Source organism: Trachemys scripta, chromosome 7 (genome assembly GCF_013100865.1).
Source record: "Trachemys scripta elegans isolate TJP31775 chromosome 7, CAS_Tse_1.0, whole genome shotgun sequence".
Taxonomy (NCBI): Eukaryota; Metazoa; Chordata; order Testudines; family Emydidae; genus Trachemys; species Trachemys scripta.
In genome coordinates, this window is record NC_048304.1 from 96110393 (window position 1) to 96133579 (window position 23187).

At 38.7% G+C, this 23187-nt stretch overlaps 2 protein-coding genes across 7 annotated transcripts in view; one reads left to right on the plus strand and one right to left on the minus strand.

Annotated features, from left to right (window-relative positions):
• Positions 1 to 4219: 4219 nt before the first annotated feature.
• On the plus strand, positions 4220 to 14982 carry ZNF518A (zinc finger protein 518A). Its single transcript, XM_034776341.1, has 3 exons — positions 4220 to 4480; positions 6870 to 6998; positions 9449 to 14982. Exon 3 carries the CDS (start codon positions 9574 to 9576, stop codon positions 14242 to 14244), a length of 4671 nt encoding a protein of 1556 aa, XP_034632232.1. The 5' UTR covers positions 4220 to 4480; positions 6870 to 6998; positions 9449 to 9573; the 3' UTR covers positions 14245 to 14982.
• Positions 14983 to 19684: 4702 nt separating this feature from the next.
• Positions 19685 to 23187, minus strand: part of BLNK (B cell linker) — a 145706-nt gene continuing 142203 nt past the window's right edge. For all 6 annotated transcript variants that reach the window (XM_034776415.1, XM_034776416.1, XM_034776414.1 and 3 more), the window contains one exon: positions 19685 to 21793. In XM_034776415.1, coding sequence (XP_034632306.1) covers positions 21674 to 21793 — 120 coding nt within the window. In that variant the 3' untranslated portion in view covers positions 19685 to 21673. The remainder of the gene's footprint in view (positions 21794 to 23187) is intronic.

Genomic DNA, 23187 nt, shown 5'->3' on the forward strand with positions numbered 1-23187 from the left:
CCCTTACAGGGGTGTTAACGGACCACTTCACCTTGAATGGTCTCTTAAAATATGTGGTAACTGCTTATGATAAACTATTTGATCTTAAGAACATAAGAACCGCCATACTGGGTCAGACCAAAGGTCTATCTAGCCCAGTATCGTGTTTTCCGACAGTGACCAATGCCAGGTGCCCCAGAGGGAATGAACAGAACAGGTAATCATCAAGTGATCCATCCCCTGTCGCCCATTCCCAGCTTGTACTTAGCTATGACTCTCTGAATACATTTCCCAGACCTGAAGAAGAGCTCTGTGTAGCTCGAAAGCTTGACTCTCTCACCAACAGAAGCTGGTCCAATAAAAGATGGACTCTAGAGACACAGATGGCATTCTTTTATTACTGAGGGCTCTGCTCTGGTCCCACTCTGAAGCAGTCAATTAAGCAATGCAGAGGAGCAACAGTATACCACAAAAGACTGCTAGTTACTATTAATGAAACAAAAAGTCAGTGAGAATTTAGGTTGAATAAGGACTGTAGTATTGAACTTTAAATATTTTGTAAACCATGTCTGAAAAAATGATATACAGTAGGAATCAGTAGGGTCTCCTTCACACCATAAGTCTACAAAATACTTCATATATTCTAATGGTTTGCAATTGTAAAGCACCATCCATCTGAGAATCTTAAAGCATTTCACAAGCTTTAATAATGTAAGGCTCATAACATGTATTTGAGGTATGGAAGTACAGCATCATTATCACCGTTCTACAAATGGGGAAGCTGAAGTTCAATTTTTATGCCCTCCTAAATTTGGATTTGTGCATGAAAATTGAATAATGTGCAAATGCAAAACTGAGTGCATATGTGTTTGTGTGTGCACGTGTGTGTATACCGTATATTGTTCTTATGTTGTTCATAAGCCGAATATTTTTGGTAAAAAAGTGATGCATCAAAGAGCGGGAGTCAGCTTATAAACGGGTCTACACCAAAATTTGATGATTTTCAACTCTATGGAATCATTGAATTGAATATCTAATACATTGTCATTTTGTTTACCTGGAGCATCTGCATGCATGGAGACCCTCAGCTCCCGCTACTTCCCACAGCTCTCATTGGCTGGGAACGGTGCACTCCGGCCACAGAGAGCTGAGGGGCTCCATGTCTGCAGATGCTCCAAGTAAACAAAATGTCCTGACCCGTCAGTGGCTTACCCTAATGGCCGGGAGCCAAAGTTTGCCAACCCCTGAAATATAGGGTTGGCTTATGAAAGGGTCATACAGTTTTTGCTATTTTTACCTAACCATCTTGGAAGGTTGGCTTATAAACTAACAGGCTAATGAACGAATATATATGGTAAATACTATCCCTAAAAGTTAAAGCCCTAGTCTTTCACAAAAGGAAAATAGCAAACATAGATCTTCCAATATAAAATGAAAGAAAATCTCCATTTTTGGATTCTGACCGATTGTGTATTCTGATGCACATTTTTGTGGAAATTCATGGTTGTAACATTTTAACTGCATAATGCTTATTTGAAGTTCCACATTTATCACAGGCAGAAAAACACATAAAAGTGAATAAGAACATGATGGCAGTAAAATATTCCAGAGATAAATGGACTTGCTTTTGGCGTTACACAACTACATTTAATATAGCATATATGAAAGATTTTTCATCGGAGGGTTTGTAAGAATATGCACCCTTTGACATATTAAATTGGCACACCACAAACTTGACATGGCTTCCTCTCATTCTCATTTCAAAATCAGAAATGCAGGGGCAATATCTCAAGCTGTGATGACAATCTGAATGAGGGAAATATAAAAAAAATATGGAAATTTGTTATGGCTCCTTTTAACACATGAACCACACACAATATAATCCTTCATCTCCAAAGGGAGAAACTTTAAACATTGACTTAAATTCAATCCTCAGAGGAAGTCTTCCTCCTTTCAATTAGTGAGACTTAATAACAGGTATGGAGAACTTAGGCCTGGTCTACACTTAAAAATTAGATTGACCTAGCTACATCGCTCAGAGCTGTGAAAATTTTTGCTCTCTCAGAAGGGTAGATTACCTACAACATATGTTCTCAAACTGTGGTCTGCGGACCACCAGTGGTCCGCGAGCTCCATTCAGGTGGTCCGCGGATAGTTCTCTCTAAGGTGCATGCCTGGGCAGCCGCACACGAGAGAACAAAGGGCTATCCACCTAATTAGTGAAGCCGTGCAGGAGAAGATGCACTTGTAAGGTGAGGGGGTGGCTTTAGGGGGAATAGGAGATAGGTGGGAAGGGGGAGTGAGGTCAGAAGAGGGGGTGGGGGGAATTTAGGATGTGCAGGGCTGTGGTGGCCAGAGAAAGAGGCAACTTTCTCCAGCACCAGGGCTGTGGCTGCCAGGGAGAGACGGCCCTCCTTCCCAGCCTCAGCTCTGTGGCTGCTGTGGCGGGGTAGAGACCCCCCTCCATCCCAGCCCCAGCTCGGGGGCTGCTGCAGCAGGGGAGAGAGGGCACATCCATTGCATTAGAAAGGTAAGACTACTGATATTAAAATATGAGTTGTGTGCTTTTATTTGTAGAACAAAAAAACATTAATTATTATTAAGGTTTTATTTGATATAGTGCTTTTATCCAAAGCGCTTTACAATAGTTAGCTAACAGTACAAACAACATTTGGAAAGATCATTAGCAATTTTCAAGTGGTCCGCGAAAAAAAAGTTTGAGAACCACTGACCTACATAGATGGAAAAACACCTTCCATCAATGCAGAAAGCATCTAGACTACAAAAGCTGTGCCACTGTACCGGTTCTAGTGTAGGCATATTCTTAATTGAACTGCTCCCTTTGGGTGCAATCCTGTTCTCACCGAAGGCAACTGGAAACACCATCAGCCCTTTTTACTCCTTCCTCTTGCCTTTTCACCCTCTTTCATGGCCTCCTCTATGTTTGGAACAGCATTCCTTTTCCCATGCCCTTTCTTCCTTCAAATTTCACTTCTGCCGCTAATCTTTCCTATATTGATCTTGTCATTGATCACACCTCTTCGCCTTCTTGCATTTGAATTTATTGTATTGTATGTATCTGAGATTGCAAATTCTTCAGACAGGTACCTTGCCTTTTTATATGTCTTGTAAAGCACCACAAACACAACACTCTACTAACAATAATTGTTATAAAAATGGCAACTGTAGTTTAACCCTTATACATGGAAAAGTCTCCCTCTTCTAGTGAATTAAACAACTTCTCTCTGAAGAAACATTTCTTCCACAGAACTTTTCAGCTTTAGTTGCTACATTACCTTGAGTGTGTAAAAAATCTTATCTATGCCAGGTATTTCTAATGTGCTAATGCGTGTGAGCGGCAAAGTCTCTATCTGCACTGGACTCCTTGAAGCAGCAACCATATCTTCATCTATGTCTATATGATGATGAACAGGAGTACTTGTGGCACCTTAGAGACTAACAAATTTATTAGAGCATTTGTTAGTCTCTAAGGTGCCACAAGTACTCCTGTTCTTCTTTTTGCGGATACAGACTAACACGGCTGCTACTCTGAAACCTGTCTATATGATGATGAGTACCCCGTCATTGTTCAATGAATCTGAATGAAATGGGGTGCATGTGTGTTTGTGCGAAGGTATTATAAACTTGCTAAATAAATAGCAATATTTGCTGAGAAAAATAGAGATGCAACTTTTTACTCCATTGAAGTACACTGGCCACAAAAAAGGTTCATTTTGGGGAATGGCAAACTGTTGCTAAAAAACAGAGTTGGTTGGCGGGTATTGTGGGGAGGGGAGGATAACGGTGATGGGTAGGTGAGGGGTTAGTGAGCATATAATCCATCAGGGTTAGGGCTCCATTTCAAAAGGTTGAGGTCTGAGGTTCTGAAGGGGTTGTGTGTGTAGGGTGAGGGGTATGTACTTGGCTGGCAGAGGAGGAAGTGTGGGAGGTTGGTGCCCTGCAACTGGGGGTTATGTGTTATGCTCCTATGCCATGCCCCCTACCCCCCAATCTCAGCCCCTCCAGTCATAGACAAGGATAATAGGGTGACCAGACATTCCAATATTAGGTGCTTTGTCTTATATATGCAACTATACCCCCCTCCAAAAAGTACCCTGATTTTTCACACTTGCTATCTGTCACCCTAAGAGGAGGAGGAGGGAGGGTATATGGGGCTGTCAAGGCTGCTGCCTCATATATAGCAGGATCTCAGCCTTACAGCTGCTGCAGTCAACATAGAGCAGCCAGCACGGGGGGCATCCAGGGGGCCTGGCACTCCCCCCAACTGGGGGCTTGGAGGGTCATCAGAACGCACTCCCCTCCTTGGGCCTCCTCGGCCTCCGTCCGTCTGTCCCAGGTGAAGCGCGTATCCCTCCGCCGCCGCCGCCACCACCCCCACCCCCCATTGCTGGGTTGGGCTCAGCTCGGCAGCACCACAGTCCCCGGATGGAAACTGTTATGGCCGCCAATTGTGACTCGCAGGGCTATGGAGACGGGCAAGGTAAGTGGGCGCAGGGCACGGTCCCCAGCGGGCGGATGGGCCCTTGTGCGGCCCCCAGGGAGGGGGCTGCGGCCCCGTGCACGGGAGGGGGTTGAGGAAAGCAGGGGGCGACTCCCTGTCGGGGCAGGAAGCCGTCCTGCTGTAGGGCTGAGCCATCAAATAGTTCCGTGCGCCTCCCGCCATGAAAGTTTGTGGGGTGGCCCCAGGCTCCGGGTGGGTGGCGGGAGGCGAGGGGGGAGCAAGAGGGAAGGCGGCTGAGCCCCCTTCCGCGGGCACTAAGCGTCTCTTTCGCCGCATGGCAGGGGTCCCATGGTCTGTGCCCGTGTATCCTTCCGCCTGGCTGAGGGGCCAGTAGAGTCCCCGCCTGGCAACTCTGCCATCTCCGTGGGCAGCAGCAAGAGTTCAGCGTCCCGGGGAACCCCCCGCTGCCTGGGGCCCTGAAGCGGGGCAGCCAGATGTGGGGGGCTGCCCAGCACTGCCTAGGCTGATGGGGATCAGGCTGGGTGGCTGCGGGGGGAGACCACTCACTGTCCATCAGGTGCCCTGTGTCTCACCAGAGCCTTTATCCCCACTTTTGCTTAGAGTGTCTTGTAGTAATGCCTTGTAATAGTTTAAAATGTACTACTTCAGAAGTGTTCATAAAGGTAGCTAAACACCTTGGGTTTTGTATTTCAGCCCTGTTTGTCTACCATATATGTGTATGCACTCACACACATTACATTTTTTCCCCTGAGAGCTTATACCCTAGACTAGAAAACCCTTCACAATGGTTTTATATCTTACGATGAGTAGAGTAGTCAGCTGGTAGCCTTTAGAAAGAGCTACTTAATTGTGGTGCTTAGAGTGTCTAAAATGTGTACACTGTGCTGCGCTAATAGTATATTTAATGAAGCTTTTTATAGACTATTACAAAAATGTAGCTCAAGAAAGTAATTGTAGGTATGTTTATGATGATTGCATAGCACTGTATTTCTAACATAAGATGCTTTTGTAAACAATAAACCTTTCTCAGTTGATGTCCATCTTAATTTAGTCTCAGATTTTTGTTCAAATTTAACAGGTTTCACTTTGTTTTCATAAAATAAAGATATGAGAGCTCAAATATACTTTAACATCAGACCCTATTTCTGTAAGCCCTTAAACATGTGCATATTCCCATTGAAGTCAAAGATCTGCTTAAATGAATGAAAGTTTGCAGATTTGACCAAAAATGTGAAAGTTATTTTTAAACTAGAAAATTTAAGATAGTGGAAACAAAATTTATGCAAGACTTTGACAATATTAATTGGCTGTAACCTTATTATATTTCAAATTTAATTTTTTCCCTTACTATTTGATGAAAATTTACATAATGTATAATAGTTGACATGGTTAAATTTGTGTACAAAGGACAATAGTTAAATTTGTGTACAAAGGAATAATGTTGGTTGTTTTTTATGTTAAAAATAAGAATACTTAATTATTATCATCAGATTAAACTGGGTCATTTCTTCTTTGTATTCAATGGCTTGCTTTTGTTTTCACCTACATCATGTTTTAACAACATATTGACAAACTGGAAGTCCTTCAAAACAAGATTGGGGCCTAGAAAAATCTAGAAACTGCTTACTTATCTGAGTAAAGTTAAGCATATGCGTAATGTTTTCAAGATTGGGTCCTTACTCATGATATCAAATATAAGAAATGTAAATCCAGTTTTATTTTCAAATGGTGGTGAGTAGACTAGTTCTTTTTCCTTTCATGTCCCCCCTTTTCTTTTTAAAAAGTATTTTTTCAAAATCCTCCGGAAATAGTTGTATGGCTTCGCCAAAGTTAAACTTTGTGTTGTTGTTGGTGCAGATTCAGAAATCAATGGACTGAGCCCTGGTCTACACGACAAACTTACGTTGGTGTAACAGCGCAGTTATACTGACTGAACTCCTAGTGTAGAGATTGCTAGGTCGATGGGAGGGCTTCTCCCTTCTTGGGAAGGTGGAAGCTCTCCTGTTGGCCTAGGTAGCATCTTCACAAAGTGCTGCATCTGCATCGTTGTAAATGTAGACAAGCCCAGTGGTTACAAATAATGTTCTCTTTCTGTGGTTTGTTGACAACTATCATGTCTGGCTACTTGGTTACCAAAGTTATAGGCACATTAGAAGTACCCAAGAAATCGATGGGAGGGTACATTTTTGTTTTTTGATTGCCAACTCTGTTAATTCCACTCATAGATTTATAGATCATATCACAAATTACTCCATTCTTCTTGACAAAACCATATTTGTCATATAAGAGTTTGTCCTATCCTTCATTTGGCTAAAAATACACAAAATGTCAGATTGTGAAGAATTTATGCTTGTTTTTGAAATTCTTATATTTACAGCTTTTTAAATCTCTGTCCTTTTATTTCCAGATCCTTCTCTTAAGTATTTCTCCTGACTGCGGCCTTTTCTGATCATTGTATTTTTATGCCTTTCATTCTTGTGGAAGAAAAATGTTGAAAAGGCAAACGAAGAATTGAAATCTAATCTTTCCCTACTGAGTAAGTTCAATGTATGCCTAGCTAAAAGACACAAATTTCACTGGTCTTCTATTTTGTAAGTTTACTAGGTAAGAATTTTGTTTGTTGTGTGGGGAGCTACACTTAGAAAAAATTTCCTATTATACAGTGAGGCAGTTTTATATTAGCATATGAGTGTTAACTTGTAACTTGTGTGCTTAATTAGTTTAAGTAGAATTTAACTTGGTTGGATATATCTGGCAAACACTTTGCCAAGAGCATCTGTGTTTTATCCAGTTAATGAAAGGTTGCCCAACTCAGGACCACACTGGTACCATAATAGGAACCTGAAGTTCACCTTTGCATAAAATACAGCAGACTGCCTTCATTTTTAATGCAAAGTGCAGTCTGTAGTTATTACTGGTCTCAGTATTCAGTATAATGCTCCATCGTCATCTGAGCAGCTGGCTACTAGCATCAGGATGGAGCATGGCATGCTGGGACATATAATTTGAATGGGTTGCATCTTGTCTATTAATAATATCCAGCTACAGTGAAGAATTCTGAGCCATACTTTGTCACCCATGCTTTATTTGGGAGCTAGATTATTTTCTCTACTTATATACCAGTACATCAGTGGATCTTATTGTTGACAAGAGGAAACATTAGTATATTTTTCTTTTAGTGACAATGAAGTGTATATGCAGTGCCTCTGTGATGGCACAAAATAGAGTAATCTCACACTTGTGAATATAAACAGGAAATGTACAGTAGCTTATCTAAAAATAAAATTCCTCTTTTCTGTATGCCAGGTCATTGGTCTTAGTTACCAAAGACCCAACACATACACTTAGAAGTATTTTTATTTGTTTTAAGAACACCAAATGTGTAATTTAAAATTCTGTGATTCACTTAACTGAGGAACACTGTTAGTTGAATTTTAATTCAGTCTAAAATATTGCTATTACTGTACTATAATAATAACATATATTGCAATTGAAAAGATGTATAAAATACTGGAAAATGTTTTGCTCTTTATAATTTGGAAGACTTGTTTAGGAATCCTAATAATAATAATTTTTAAAGGTGTGCAATAAAGAATATGTGTAAAAAATGTTTTTTTGCCTTTCTTGCTCCTCTGATGTGTAAATAGAGCCTTGGAATTTTTTTCAGCTTCTATCTTGCTGCTTGATTTCAACGTGTTTAATGTTGGGTCTTCTCTTGCTAGAGGACTATGATAAAATATTTAGAGAACCTCAGTTGTGCTGTTGTCAGAGCCTGTTACCTATACTGTAGCTTTTGCATACTCCTAACCAAGAGGGGATGAAAAAACTCATTCTTACAGTTTGAATGTTAACCAATAAAATGATCTATGATTCAGTATCCCCATCACCTTGTGTAGGTATGCATGTGTGTGTGGAGGCTGCTGCTCAGGTTACAGTATCTTGTGACTCTGCTAGTCAAGCAACATCTCCAAAAATTTTGCTAAAGCACTCCAGAAAAGAGGGATGCGAAGATATCATTTTTTCTAACCAAAAAAAAAAAAAAAAAACACCCACCTAAACAGGTTTTTTTTTGTTTTGTTTTGCAGTTTACCTTTAAGGAGTGAAAATGATTTTCTGTGACAATCCATTGCACCTGATACTATGTTGCCATGTGGGAACCTTGTTTTCAAACATGGACTTGAGCTTCCAGACCTTATGCCAGTGAAGCCTCTTGTGCTGCTTTGTATTGGAATAGATTTTTTTGTCCACATCATTTGTAAAGTAAAACTTAAATCTGCCTATTCCCCAAGATTAGATGATAGTGGTTTCTGTTGCATAACATTTAGCTACTAGTCTGAGTAGTGAAAACTTAGCAAAAGTAGGGGCATTTTCATATTTTTATTAATGAAGTCAAATTTCACTGCATACTTTAGGAATTCATTCATAATACATTAGGTGCCATTTCGTGACTCATGTCATAGTAAAGTTAATTATTTTTATATGGATTGAATCCAAGGTTTATCTGTACCTGAGTGAATAATAAAGTCTGACTTAATAAAAAAGACACTCAGAAGTTCTGATGCTTACACAATATGAAGATATATTTAAGACTTCTGTTTACAAAAAGCTATGTTGTGAGGAAAACAAAAAACATAAAGCTGTAGCCATGAACTGTTAAAGTGTATTTTTCTCTTTTGTCAATAGGTATAGCACATACAATTTTAAAAATATTTTTATATATTTTTTAAATTATAATGCCCAAATGATCCAAAAAAGTTTAATAGAAATAAAGTTAATATAATTGTTGGAGGGAGACATTTTGTTTTTTGGATTGGTGCTGTTTCTCCTGGGCGCCACAGCAATACAAATATATAAAAGTAATAAACAGTTAAAAATATATTTAAAATGTTGGCTCATAAACTATACTTTAAATAATTTCGTAAGGAGTATGTTACAATTGAATCAGCTTTTAAAAAGTAGCATTCACTGTGCTGTTTTTAATTTCAGGGAAATTAAAATGGAGAAAGTCCTGGAACTCTGAAGATATTTCTGCATAACAGGCTTGTCTGCTGCAAAAATTACAAAAACTCACAAGATCTCCCTAAAACAAAATAAGGAATATTTTTAAAACCATGCCATCTGAAAAGGAACACATTTTTTGTGATAAAAAGCCGACTACTTTATTACAAGATAATGCTACAAAGAAACATTATGTTTGTATTCCAGATAATGCTGTGGAAAAAGCATTGGTGAATGATACTAGAAGTGTAATGCCTCCACCACTGATTTTAGATGTCAGTCTTTCTTATGGACTGAAAAATGTGAAAATTGATTTGCCCAAAGTGAACATTCCAAATGAAGTGGTATTGAAACATGAAGTTGATAGATTCAGAAAATTATTTCAGTGTAAACAGCAAACTGCAAGAAAATCTTTAAGTCAAGAGAAAGTAAATGGAAGTCATCTAAATTGTTCAGAAAGCTGCAATTTGCAAAGTAAACCAGAAGTGCAGTTTGAAGAAGAGGGTTTGAAAACTTCAGCAAAGATACTGAATTTCACCTGTACAAAATGTAGAGACAATATTAGATATAGCCCAAATGATCTACAGAAACACTTTCAACTGTTACACTATGGAGAGTTGCCTTCATATCCTTGTGAAATGTGCAATTTTTCAGCCAATGACTTCCAGTTGTTTAAACAACATCGCCGCATCCATCGCAGCACTTTAGTAAAATGTGAGATTTGTAATGATGAGCATATATATACCCTGTTGGACTTGACAAAACACTTCACATCAAAGCATTGTATAAATGGTCATTTTCAATGTGAAAAGTGTGGGTTTTCTACCCGAGATGTGGGCACATTTGTTCAGCACATTCATAGACATAATGAAATCCAGTATAAATGTGGTAAATGCCATCATGTCAGCTTTACAAAAGGGGAGTTTCAGGAGCATCTTCTTGTTCACACTGGTGCATTTCCTTTCAGTTGTCAGTATTGCAGCTATAGTGCACCACGGAAGGATTACCTTTTAAAGCATGTAATAGCTTTGCATAGAGATCACTTGTATGCAAAAGATAAACTGGAGAAGGATAAATGTGAAAAAAGAATAGTAAAGACTCCAGCAGGGCTCAAGCTTATTTTGAGAAGGTACAAAACAGGAGCATCGAGGAAAGCGCTTTGGAGACGGAAAAAAATTAACAATGGAAATGACAAAACTGAAGAGCAAAATGCACAAGTACTTAGGAATTTGAATAAAATTCAACCCAAATCTGAAGAGCTAAACCAGTCTGTAAAGGAGCTGCATTTGAATGAAGAAAAAGATCAAATTATACATAATGAAAAGCATAATCTCCAAGGTGGAACATTGTCGCCTACCACCATGCAATACAATAAAGCAGAAGATGGATCAAGTTTTGGTTTGGGATTATTGAAAAATGCTGTTCATGGACCTACAGTTCTGATGGTGAAAAATAATAAAATATCTGTTCCAGCAAACTACAGTGCTAAATTTATGGGATTTAAGATGGTGGATGGAAAACAGCATATTGTAATAAAATTATTGCCTACAAATAAACAGAATGTGTATTTATCGGGACAAAAATCTGATGGTGTTAAAGATGCCTCAGCTGATTCTTTGCTACAAACGGCTGATACTTTCGGCTTATCTTCAAGTGCTGCATCACATGTAACTAATCAGCAAACTCCGAAGAATAATTCTCTTCACTCATTAACCTCCACTCCATTTTCATTTTCTACTCCTTGTTCAGGAAAAGCAAAAGCAGAAAAACAAAATAATGCTTTATCACATGGTAAGACTATTTCTCAGACTGTAGAATCTCCCACTGTAGTTATAGGAAAGAATGCAACTCATTTGCCAATGAAGCCTGGATCAACTGCACCTCCATGTGACTTGGTGACAAAGGTTGGAACTAGGGGTAATGTTCTCTCATGGGAAAGTTGTATTGCTCACAGTCGTCCTCAGGTATTATCTCCCACAGTTACAAATACACTTCATTATGACCCCATGAAAATGCCCTTCCCTACTGAGTTTAAAATACAAAATGGTGGAGTGAGCAATAACAGTGGACCTAATCATCTCTACTATCCATCAGTTGATTCATCTAACCAGGGACTACTGCCTTTTCATAATTACTCTAAAATAGACTCTTCAGATAATCCATGTAGCATTTGGATGCCAACAGATGACAAACCTAAAGACCTTCTGTCCAGCAAAATGTTTCTTCTTCAAAACAGCTTGAGAAGTGACTCTACAGCCTCATTTTCACAGTCAGTGAGAGGTTTTAACCCCGAAAAATGTGTATCATCCCAGTTAAATATTAATTCAGTTTATGGACATGTAAACACTAAGAATAATTCTGTGTCTTCAAGAAACCAATCTAAATGTGTTATTGACAGACAGTGTTTTACGGAAAAATGGCATGGTGGTAGCAAACAGTATTTGGACACTAATATAAACCAAGTGTTTGAAAATGTAGCTGAGAAATCTAAACCAGAAAATATTTCAGATTGTGCTAATTCATCCCTTATGCCTAAAATCACATCAGTTTTCTCATTACATAGTAAACAGGCATCCAATTATTTGTCACCTGAAGTAAACCAATTACTTCAAGATGTGCTAAAAGTAAAATCAAATACTCCGCAAGAATCTCACAATAAGTTAAATACATGCGTAAAACTTCATTGTGATCCGTCATTTTCATGTAATCAGACAGACAGTAAAACTTTTACACACTTAAAAGACTCCACTGCATGTGGTTTAGCCAGTTCTTCTAATGTAGGTGTTCATATGTCTAAGAGAGAGTTGAACATGAAATGTAGCACAATAAATGAAGGTATATGTTTTGGGAAAGAAAGACAGGCACCAATGACATCACTTGATGCAGAAGAAATGGATAAGTTATCTAGAACTGCGGGTGTTGGTACATTGCTTAAAACTCATACAGATGCAATCATAACACAGCAGTTGGTAAAAGATAGGATGCGATCTACAACCCAGAATCCTAGTGGCTTCTCACCAGTTCTTCCAGAACAGAAGAAAACACTTTTAGTTCAGACACCTCCACCAGGATTTCTTGTACCTTTGCATCTTGCTAACCAACCGAGCTTACAAGTTGTTTCAGGAAAACCTCTCCCATCAGCGAGTTCATCAGAGGTTCATTTGACTAAAAGCATACCTGCATCCTTCCTTTTAAATAAAGGACCTGGAATGATATTGACATTTAGTAATGGGACACTTGGCACAGTTGCAAATGTCACTGGTGATAGCTCTCAGATTTTAGGGAGAGTTGCATCTCAAGAGTATGGTAAAATAACAGTACCAACTTCAAAGACCGAATTGAAAAATGACAGTGTTAGAAGTGTAAATAATTCCTCTGGTGTTAGCACTGCATCTGATGGGGCAGTAAGTGATTTGTCAAATAGCGTGCCATTCAAAGCGCCTCTTATAATTACAAATTCAGCTGATTCTTCTATGAAAGGAATTTCTTCTGAAAAAAATTTACCAGAACATCATGGCACTGTGTTTGGTTCCCTGGAGTCAGTAAAACAGGAGATTCCACAGAAGCAGCCTGTTTATGCGCTTTTGCCTGATGGACGACAGGCAGTTTTTCTGAAATGTATGACGCCAAACAAGCCTGTGGCACAGAAACATAATGTTGTTCAAGATAATGCTTATAATCAAAATTGTCAACCAAAGAAAACTGGAGCCATGCAACAAAAGCTTTTGCTGAAAATTAAGACCTCTACTTCTGATGCAACTACTGATCTAAAACAATCAGTTAGCAACTCAGTGCCCTCACTACAATTGGATAAAATGCAGTCCTTTAAAAGTTCTGCACTAGGGCAGAAACAGACTATTCTTACTTCTAGTGATGCCTTATTCTTACCAGGTAGATTGATGCCAGCAAATCCCTCTTTAGCAAGCTCTAATCGTGTACTTCCTGTAGAACCTGTATGTTCCACCACGCCTACAGGGACATGGTCGCAAAAGTGTTCAATTAATTCTACACAAGCAGTAATTGCTAACAAAGGGAATAGTTATGGTAGCCAAAAGTCCACGTGGAACACCAGAAACAAATTTTCAAAAGTCAAACCTCGCTTAAAACAAACTGGTCATAAAAGTTCTGAAGCTGTGGTTTCACAAAGAAACAAGAATTCCAAACGAAAAACTAAGGATGATTTCCAAGAACCCCCTAGAAAGAAAATAATGTTGCACAGGAAGTGCAAAGAAAAGAATCAAACTGAAGTTGTTAGCAAATCAAGTGGCCCTTACAGACCAAGGGCATCAAAGGAAACTGTGAGGACTTTGAAACTACTTCCTTTTAATTCTAAACAACTTGTAAAATGTCCTCGGAGAAATCAGCCAGTTGTAGTACTAAACCATCCTGATGCAGATGTTCCAGAAGTTGTAAATGTAATGAAAACTATTACTAAATTTAAAGGACATGTTCTTAAGGTCTCATTGTCAAAAAGAACTATTGATGCTCTTCTGGAACCAGCATACTGCAATACTTTGGACATTGCTACTGAGGATCTCTCTCGAAGGAGGTACAGGATGATAAAACCTGTTAGTCCTGTAAAAGAAAGATTTGTGTTAAAATTAACACTGAAAAAGACAAGCAAAAACAATTATCAGATTGTGAAAACTACCTCTGATAATACCCTGAAAGCTAACTTTAGTTGCTGGTTTTGTGGTAGGATATTTGACAATCAAGATAATTGGGTAGGGCATGGACAGAGACATTTGATGGAAGCTACCCGAGACTGGAATTCATTAGAATAATCTTGATTAGTGACAAAAGCAAAAATAAATACCTTACAGTACTCGTTTAGAAAGAACCAAGTTGAATTATGATACAGGTTATTTAGGTATGGTATATAAATACAAAACAATTTTAAAAATAATGCAAAATGATAGCATCAAATGTTGAGATACAACAAAGAACTTTGTGGGTTAGATATTGTATAACTAATTGCAATTACAGTACCATAAAACTGCATATATTTTTCATTACTATCATGTCCTATATTTTTATTATTCTATAGAATGAGTTCCCAGGATTTTTGTTCTGTACATATTTAAAAACCTAAACATGTAAATATTTTTGTACTGCTCAGTTACTTGCTATAAATCTTGCACAGAATTTTTTCCCCTTTTCAGTTCTGTGCATGCACTACTAAAACTGATTTAAAGGTTTTTCAACTACACACAGCTATTATCCATGGGTTTTTTGTTGTTTTCAATTTGAATTGTTTTTGATTTTGCTTTTTCAGGGATTGAACACTATTGTTAGCAAGTGCCTAAAAGATGTGAAACAGTTTACATTATGTCAACTGTATAACCATAGGTCCAAATAGGACCATTTCCCCAATAGTTTCATTTAAACAAAGCCATATGTGAATGCTTTAAGCTGTATTGCTATGCACATGACACTTGTACTATTTCTGTGCAGTTTGTCTACTTTCTTAGTGAAGTATTTTTCATATAAATTAATAAAACATGTTACAACTGTGGTTAATACATTGAGCCTGAGAATGGAATCAGTTGGAAATATACAGTATATATTCATAATGTATATGGTGTTTAAGAATGGTGAACATTCCTAATCTGTATTGATTCTCATCAATATTAAATTTGCTATAACTGTGTTTACAGAATGATTGTGAGAGTTTATAGAAATTTGTTTTCTAGCCCCAGTATATAGTACCCCCCGTCACAAATCCCAAGTAAGTGGCAGCGTGTAGTTGTACTGCCCTAGGACCAGAAATTGGATTATACTTTGCTCCAGGGAAAACAAACAGTTCCTATCGCTAGTGCAGATTACTTTCCCTCAACTGCACTGTCTGGTATTTGGGGAGGCCTAAACTTTGCCCACTCCCCACCCATCTGTATGGGGAGTAACAGCCTTGCAGAGGCTGCTCTACCTCCTGTTGCAGCTGGTAAATAGGAGTGGCTCATGCAAGGGAATAAGAGAGTTTATGCTCCCTTACTTTCCTGTGTGGACACACAGCCAGGATCACAATCTGACCCACAGAGATTACTATATTAAGGGCTGTATCCTGCAGTCCTTAGGGAGTCGCTGAGACTCTTGCATAAGGTCTACAGTATTGTACTCTAAATATCTGACTCACTTTTGAAATGTTGCTGGAAATCTTAAATGGGTGAAATTCAGCTCTGCGCTCAACAAAGGTTCTGCACATTTAAAACATTGTGAGGTCTTAAATTGAACATAGGTTCTCTGGGCTGTTTCTCTGTAGAAGGGTGAATGTCACTCTGACATGAATATGGAGCCTGATCCTGTGTCCAGTGAACATAGTTGTAAACCTCTCATTGATGCCAATGGGAGCAAAATTAGACTAATGATTAAACTTCTGTTTCATAAGGTGTAATAAGTGTTAGTATATTTTCTGTTTTAAAATGTCTCAAATTGTTTTAATGTTTAAATAGGGATTGGTACTTTATATCAGGAAAAGTATGTGCTTTCAACATTTAAACACTGTTAGAAATTTCCTCCTAAACTCTCTCTGCAAAAAAGTTTAGCATCGACAGATTACTAGATGCAAATAGTTTTATAACTGTCTTAACTTATATTTTCTTTGGCCAAGATTTTTCAAAAATGGGTGCCTAAAGTTAGGCTCCAAACTTATATTTAGGTCCCAAAATAAACGTCCTTTTTTTCTTTGTTTTTTGTTTTTCCTCCAAAAAGTGCTGAGCACATAGTGGCTCCTAGTGACTGCTAAAACTTTTGTTCATTGTGACTTTTTGGCTTGTTTGTTTGTGTACAGTGTAGGTGTGTTTTGCTGCATGAATAATGCTGACACCTATATTGGTGGGGGAGAGCGGAAGTATGAAAAAATGTCTTGGTATGTGTTTTGAAGGTGCTTAAGAGTGTGTGTTGCTTTGTTGTGTAGAAGCAAAGCAGCAGTCTTTACTGGAAATGAAAAGCAATTTGGTGGTAGAAAACTTTGTAATTAATGACTTACGTCATTCATGAGGTGTTTTTACTTCAGCTCTGTAATAAGTGGGGTATATAAGTGGATTTAGATTGAAACATGTATATTTGCATTCACATATGGAGCAGCATTCCAGATCAAATATTCCATTGTGTGAAATATTTTTTCATGATGAGATTTAAGCCTCAGAATGAATTTGTCATACAATTTGTTAATTTTGCAAAGCTTTTAATATAGTGGGGAGAAAAGAAATGTTCTGAGGCTCTTGCCTGGCTTTTTAACACTAATTTATGAAGAATCTACTACTTGGGCTTCTTCTGTGTGGCTTGTGCTGCCGTGCAGCTAAGTGAGAGCATACATGGTAATGGTGATTTTAGCCCCCTGTTGCAGCAAAGCAACTCTTAAGCAGACTGAGGGGGTATATGGATGTTTGTTGTAAATCTAAAATTCTGTCGCTTTTGAAATTAATTCCTGTAATATCGACATTAAATTTTGATCCTTTATAAAACTCAGTATGATTTATCAATTTTATATCTCTAACTACTAATAAGCCAGTTACAAAAGACTCTTGAGGATTTAATTGTACCTTAACACATTCTTCTGCACCATCCAGAATAATATGGATTCAGTGATTAACTGTTGTAATATGGTGTCAGTCTTAATTTTTTGGGGAACTATATAATATGGACAGCGTGTGTGTGTGTGCGCGCACACACACACACACACACTGTCCATATACATTTTTCATAAGTATTGTGTGGCTGATAGTCTGGAAAATATCAGCTTCTTCAGAATTAAAGCATTCAGTGTGCATCTTTGTGTTACAGCTGAAGGATCCTGTTAAGAGGTATTTCACTGGTACATAAAATGCATTTATAAATATCTTTCTGAAAACGACTGGCAAGGGTTGCAGCCACAGTAACAAAATTTCATTGATTTTAAAAAAATGTTGGTTTATATGGAAACACTTTTTAGAATTGGTTATTGCTAATATCAGAGTAAAGATCATATAAATAGAACACACCAGAATCTTTTTATTAACATTTTATATTCTAGATGCAGTTGGTAGTGCTGCCTGCTGTTAAGGTTACATGACATTTCCCATTGTAAGACCTTGTCTTTAGTTGCTTATTATTTTGCCAAACTTTTAACTGTTTGGGATGAAATTTTGCATGCTGGGTTTCTACTTCAGGTTGTTCTTGAAAGTTCCAGCAAAAATGGTTCAGCCATTTCCAAGAACAACATTTGGGGGAAATAGTTTAGTTGTGCTCTAGTGCCTCTATACGTGGGAACGGGGATTTGAAATTTGGCAGAGGTATGGCACGATATTTGTGTCAGATTTGTGCCCTTTTCTCTTCTTGTGAAAAACCACCCAAATTTGGCCAAATTTTAAGCCTTTGAAAGATCTTTTGTTCGTTCACATTGCATAGATACTTGAAGTTGAGCAGTCCAGGGACTGAGCAGGAGTTTCCATGCGGGTTGCTGTGGGCAGTTGTTGTACTAGGCACAGGAACTGAGAGTTGGAAGATTCCACCCAGCCCAGTATCCTGTCTTCAGACAATGGTCGGTGCCCAATGCTTCAGAGGGAATAAACAGAAGAGCAGAATTTATCAAGTAATCCATCCTGTTGTCCAGTCCCGGCATTTCTGCTGGTGCCTAGGCAATGTGAAAGAGCAATAGCCTGATTTGATTGCAGTGGGGACAAGAACCAGGCTGACAGCAACTGTGGGAGTAGAATAGGACAAGGAGCATGGGAAGGAGAAATGGGGACAATGGAAAATGAGAACAAGTGGAGGAGCAAGACTGAGGTTGGATGAGAGGCCTGGAGTCTGGGACTGGCTGCACAAGGAAATGGGTGGGGATACTGGGACTGTGAGCTGTGTTGGAAGGAAAATTGGTACTTAGGGAGTATGTTGGAGAAGAATGGGATTAGGATGAGGAGGCTGCCTGGGGAGAGATGGGATTGGGACAGGAGCAGAAGGGATCAATGTATTTTTTTTTTTGGGTGGAGGAGGAAGGAACAGGGGCTGAATGGTCTATGTCTACTAGAGCACACTTCCTTCCAGAACCTGGAGTTGAACTCAAGATTTCAATCATTCCTCTGCTGTCAGCACAAATCTGTGGAAACGCACCGGCAAAGTGGCTGGTCCATATTGAGGATGACAACCTACTGCTGCTATCAGTTACTCTGTTAACTCAAAGTTAGAGTTCTGTGCTGTGGCTCCATGTAGGTGCCAATATGATGCCACATGATAGAATTCTTTTTTCTAATTTGCATTCAAGCACTTAAAAGTTGGAAAATGCCAGAAGTAATGTTACCTGTGCAACCTTAATTCTCCTCCTCCATGCATGCATATGTATTATGATAAGTCTTTAATTACATGACCACATACTATTTCCGCCCCACCCCGGGACCCCTTTTTCATTCAGTTGGTTAGAGGTACGGTACTCTAGGGATAATCAGTGTTGTGTAGTAAAGTGGGCTGTTGTTTGTAGGACCCGTTTCATTTGTTGCAGAAGTTGGAAGTTGTGTAGTGAATGAGGTAGAAGATTGCAAGAAGAGAAAAGATGGTCTCATGGTTAAGACAGTTGAGAATCCTGGAGAACTGGAGTCTGTCTCTGCCTCTGTCACAGAGTTCCTCTGTGATGCTGGGCAAGTCACTTAAACCAGAATTTCACAGGTGTTTTCTGAGTGTCTGACTTGATAACCTGGAGTCTGAGTTACAGAAGTGTTGAGCACTTACAGTGAGAACTATAATTGGGGGAGCTGTGCTTTGAACATATGAAGTGCTATGTAATAAAAAATTTAAAAAGTAAGGTCCTAGGAGTTGCACATTGGGCACCAAAAATTATAAAGAGGCTTTTGACCTTAACCTCTTTGTCTCTGTTCCCCATCTGTAAAATGGGGATGATACCACCGCTCACTTTGTGAATGTTTCTCATGTATTCATTTATTTTCACAACAATCAGATACTATAGTGATGAGCATCATAGAAAAGCCCATGAGGAAATAATTCTCTTTTCAGAGTAGGTTTGAATATTATGCAATAAATAAGGTATGGGGCCATATATAGAAAACAAACTATTGAATAGCTACTCAAGTGAGCACACACCATCCTATAATGTACTGAATGAAGCGGTGGTTGCGTGGAAAAATAGTAGTTGATCATGTAATTAAAGAATATATCATAATGCATGTGCACAAGTATGCCAAATTAGGGCTGCACAGACCGCCTAATGTTGACATTTCCTAATGTCTGAGTGCTTAGTAACTTTAACATTCTTTTAATGTAATTTGTATATAGTGTGTATATGTATATAAAGAGACAGACATTAAAATCTTAGCACACTTGGGAGTGGATGGTAACTGCTTACAGGTATGGGGCTAGAATTTCTCCTGTTAGGAAAATCTGGAGAATAACTAAATGCTTTGGGCTAAAATCTTAACAGCACTGTGCTCCTGCCATTCCAGATGTGCAAAGTGACCTTAGTGGGCCTAGAATTTGGCCCATTGTATATTCTTTGTTACAATAGCAATACACAAAGTATAACAAACAACTTCTCTAAAAAGTTTTTTAGTATCTGTTTGTTCCAGAGCTATTGTGACATCAGCATCCAGTTTTTCTATTTTTTTACAACTTGCCTACTAGGGGTGGTTTTAGAGAGAAGGGAATGTAGTTTTGTCTCAGCTTTTGAATTTTGAGAATGTGAGCTCCCCTGTCTTTCAAAGAACAGTACTGGCAGGAATAAATTACACTATTTGGTCATTCTGCTGCAATTTTAGTATCAGACAGACATCAAGTACTCTAATTCTTGCATGTTAATATGAATAAGTAAGTGAGATGGTTCCACATCCTCCCTGAGCTCTGGAACTAAAAGCAGGTTGAGTACTGCATTTGTCTTCCTTAAAATTAAGCCTTACTTTTAGCCCTAAAATTATTGTTCACTGATTCAACATTTATCTATGCATTAATTATTCTTAAAGTCAACTGGAGTACTTTTTTTGTATTGCATTGTAATATGGAAGATATCTGAACAGATAATTACTATGTCCTCCGATGTCAGACTAAAAACAACTTAAAATATATTTAGAACCCACTAGACTTGGTATCTGATGAAAACAGCTGATGTCATGACTGGGAGCTTCAACTCGTAACTTGGCTAGATTCAAAAAATCATGGACTCAACAGAGATACTTATTTTACTCATGGCAACAGTCTGTAACCCACTAACCCTCCTTTGTCCTATGACTGCAGAGGTGTTAATTGCCCACTTCATCTTAAAGGATCTCCTGCAACAGCTGTTTATCCCTTAAACTAAAAAAATCTGTCCCACCTTGTTTCTAGCTGGGACGCTGATTATCTTTTCCAGACCTGAAGAAGAGCTCGGTGTAGCTTGGAAGCTTGTACCTTTCACCTAAAGAAGTTGGTCCAATAAACGATATTACCTCACCCATCTTGTCTCTTGTATCTACTAGTGGCAGATGCTGGAATTGTACAGGTGGTGATCCTGGAACATGCCAGCCTGCAGCATGGCACTGTAGTAATCCTGCTTCAATTTCCCTCTTGATTGCCCAAGAATGTAGTGTTTAAGTAATATTTAGCAATGAAGGAATCTGGTGTTCCTACAGTAAGCTCTGAATCCTACAGGTAACAATTTGCAGACAGGCATTTGAGAAAACTGTCTAGCTAAAAATATACATGGGGGAAAAAAATACAGGCATATGAGCAAACTGTACATTGATATTTGTTGTAACAATAGAATGTATGAAGCAGTTCATGCAAAGATAATATTCACACTAAAATAAACACAAGCTATACTAAAGTATTCTGACAGCAGTTAGAAGTACAATAGTAAATATCAACCAGTAATATTACTGTACATTATTCATTTTATAGTATTGTTACATTTTATTTGCACATTAAAAATACAACCAAAAACCTCATGAATCAGACAGTCGGAGTAGAGCTCTGGGCAGTGCTAATCCATTCACATCTTGAAATACCAAACATGGTGCAACATACTATCCTTGTCTGGTTGCATACAGTGGTCCATTTCTTAGTTATAGTCATTCTACTTTCAAGAGCTCTGGATCTTGCAAACGAATTGCTTTATTGAAAACAGTGAGCTGTAGTAGATGTAGTTCTTTGAACATATTGAATTTTAATTTTTTTTTTGTTTAAAATACTTGATCCAGAAACTTTGGGAAGTTGGAAAAATACATATAAAAATCTTGATCTTCTTACAGTTCAGTGTAATTATGAAACTCTAACAATATGTTTCAGTTTGGTGGAATCTTTTGTGTTGTTGTGGCTGTCGATTAAAACCAGGGGTGTATGCTGATGATTCTCTATTATTTCAGCAACACTTGTGAAGCGCTGGATTGAGAAAACAGAAATCAGTTAGAAGTCTCGTTGATTACTTGGCTAACACAATGAAATTCACAAGAATCGCTACCTCATCTTCTTTCTCTCTGTCACGGTCATCTTTGGAACTACAGGATCTTCTGAGATCATGTTATCAAATAGGTGTGTCTCCCTTCCCCTGTGACTAAGTATGTTGCCTCCACTGTGTACTTTGTATCCTCTAACAGTAGAAGGAGGCAGTAGAATAGAGAAAATTGAACAAATATGTGGTAATGATATTTATGTTTCGGTGAGATATTTGCACCAATCATGCAATAGCTTGATTCTCCTAGAGCATAAGCTTTCGTGGACTACAGCCCACTTCTTCGGATGCAGAAGTGGGCTGTAGTCCACGAAAGCTTACGCTCTAATAAATTTGTTAGTCTCTAAGGTGCCACAAGTACTCCTGTTCTTCTTTTTGCGGATACAGACTAACACGGCTGTTACTCTGAAACTTGATTCTCCTATTGCTCATTTTAGGAAGAAGGTTTTGGGACAGGCCACTAAGGCTGAGCTATTCAAAGGTGATGATCTAGATAATCTGGAAGCTGGTGGCAGGAGCGAACTCACTAGCCAGTGTGTCAAATAAAGCTCCACACAGGAGTAAAATTTCATTCCCTTTACTTGAGGGTTGGTTTATTTCTCAAAATCAACACTCCAACATAAATCAAACACATCAACAAGGTGTTGCTGGTTGTCCCCTTTTCCCTGACTTAGAATATCAGGGTTGGAAGGGACCTTAGGAGGTTCTCTAGTCCAACCCCCAGACAGATTTTTGCCCCAGCTCACTAAATGGCCCCCCTCAAGGATTGAACTCACAACCCTGGGTTTAATAAGCCAATGCGCAAACCACTGAGCTATCCCTCCCATAGGTCTCCCTGACCTTCTTGCCGGCCTTTTATCTGAAGAACGGGTGGTCTTCAGGCTATTACCTGAGCTCTGGCCTGAAACTCAGCCCCTGGGAGGCAGATAATGAAGCTCAGGTGGGGCTAAGCCTAATTCCCTCAAAGGGCCTCCTACCATGTGATGATGGTATTTGAGCCTCCAAATCTCCATACTGCTTTAGAAATAGCCTGATTATCAATGTAGCATAACATTGATACAGTGGGGTACCGCAGGGATCAGTTCTGGGTCTGGTTCTGTTCAATATCTTCATCAATGATTTAGATAGTGGCATACAGAGTATACTTATAAAGTTTGCAGATGATACCAAGCTGGGAGGGGTTGCAAGTGCTAGAGGGTAGGATTAAAATTCAAAATGATTTGGATAAACTGGAGAAATGGTCTGAAGTAAATAGGATGAAATTCAAAAGGACAAATACAAAGTACTCCATTTAGAAAGGAACAATCAGTTGCACAAACACAAA

Excerpts from the sequence above, each read along its gene's own strand:
- ZNF518A (XM_034776341.1), top strand. The coding sequence starts at position 9,574 with ATGCCATCTGAAAAGGAACACATTTTTTGTGATAAAAAGCCGACTACT.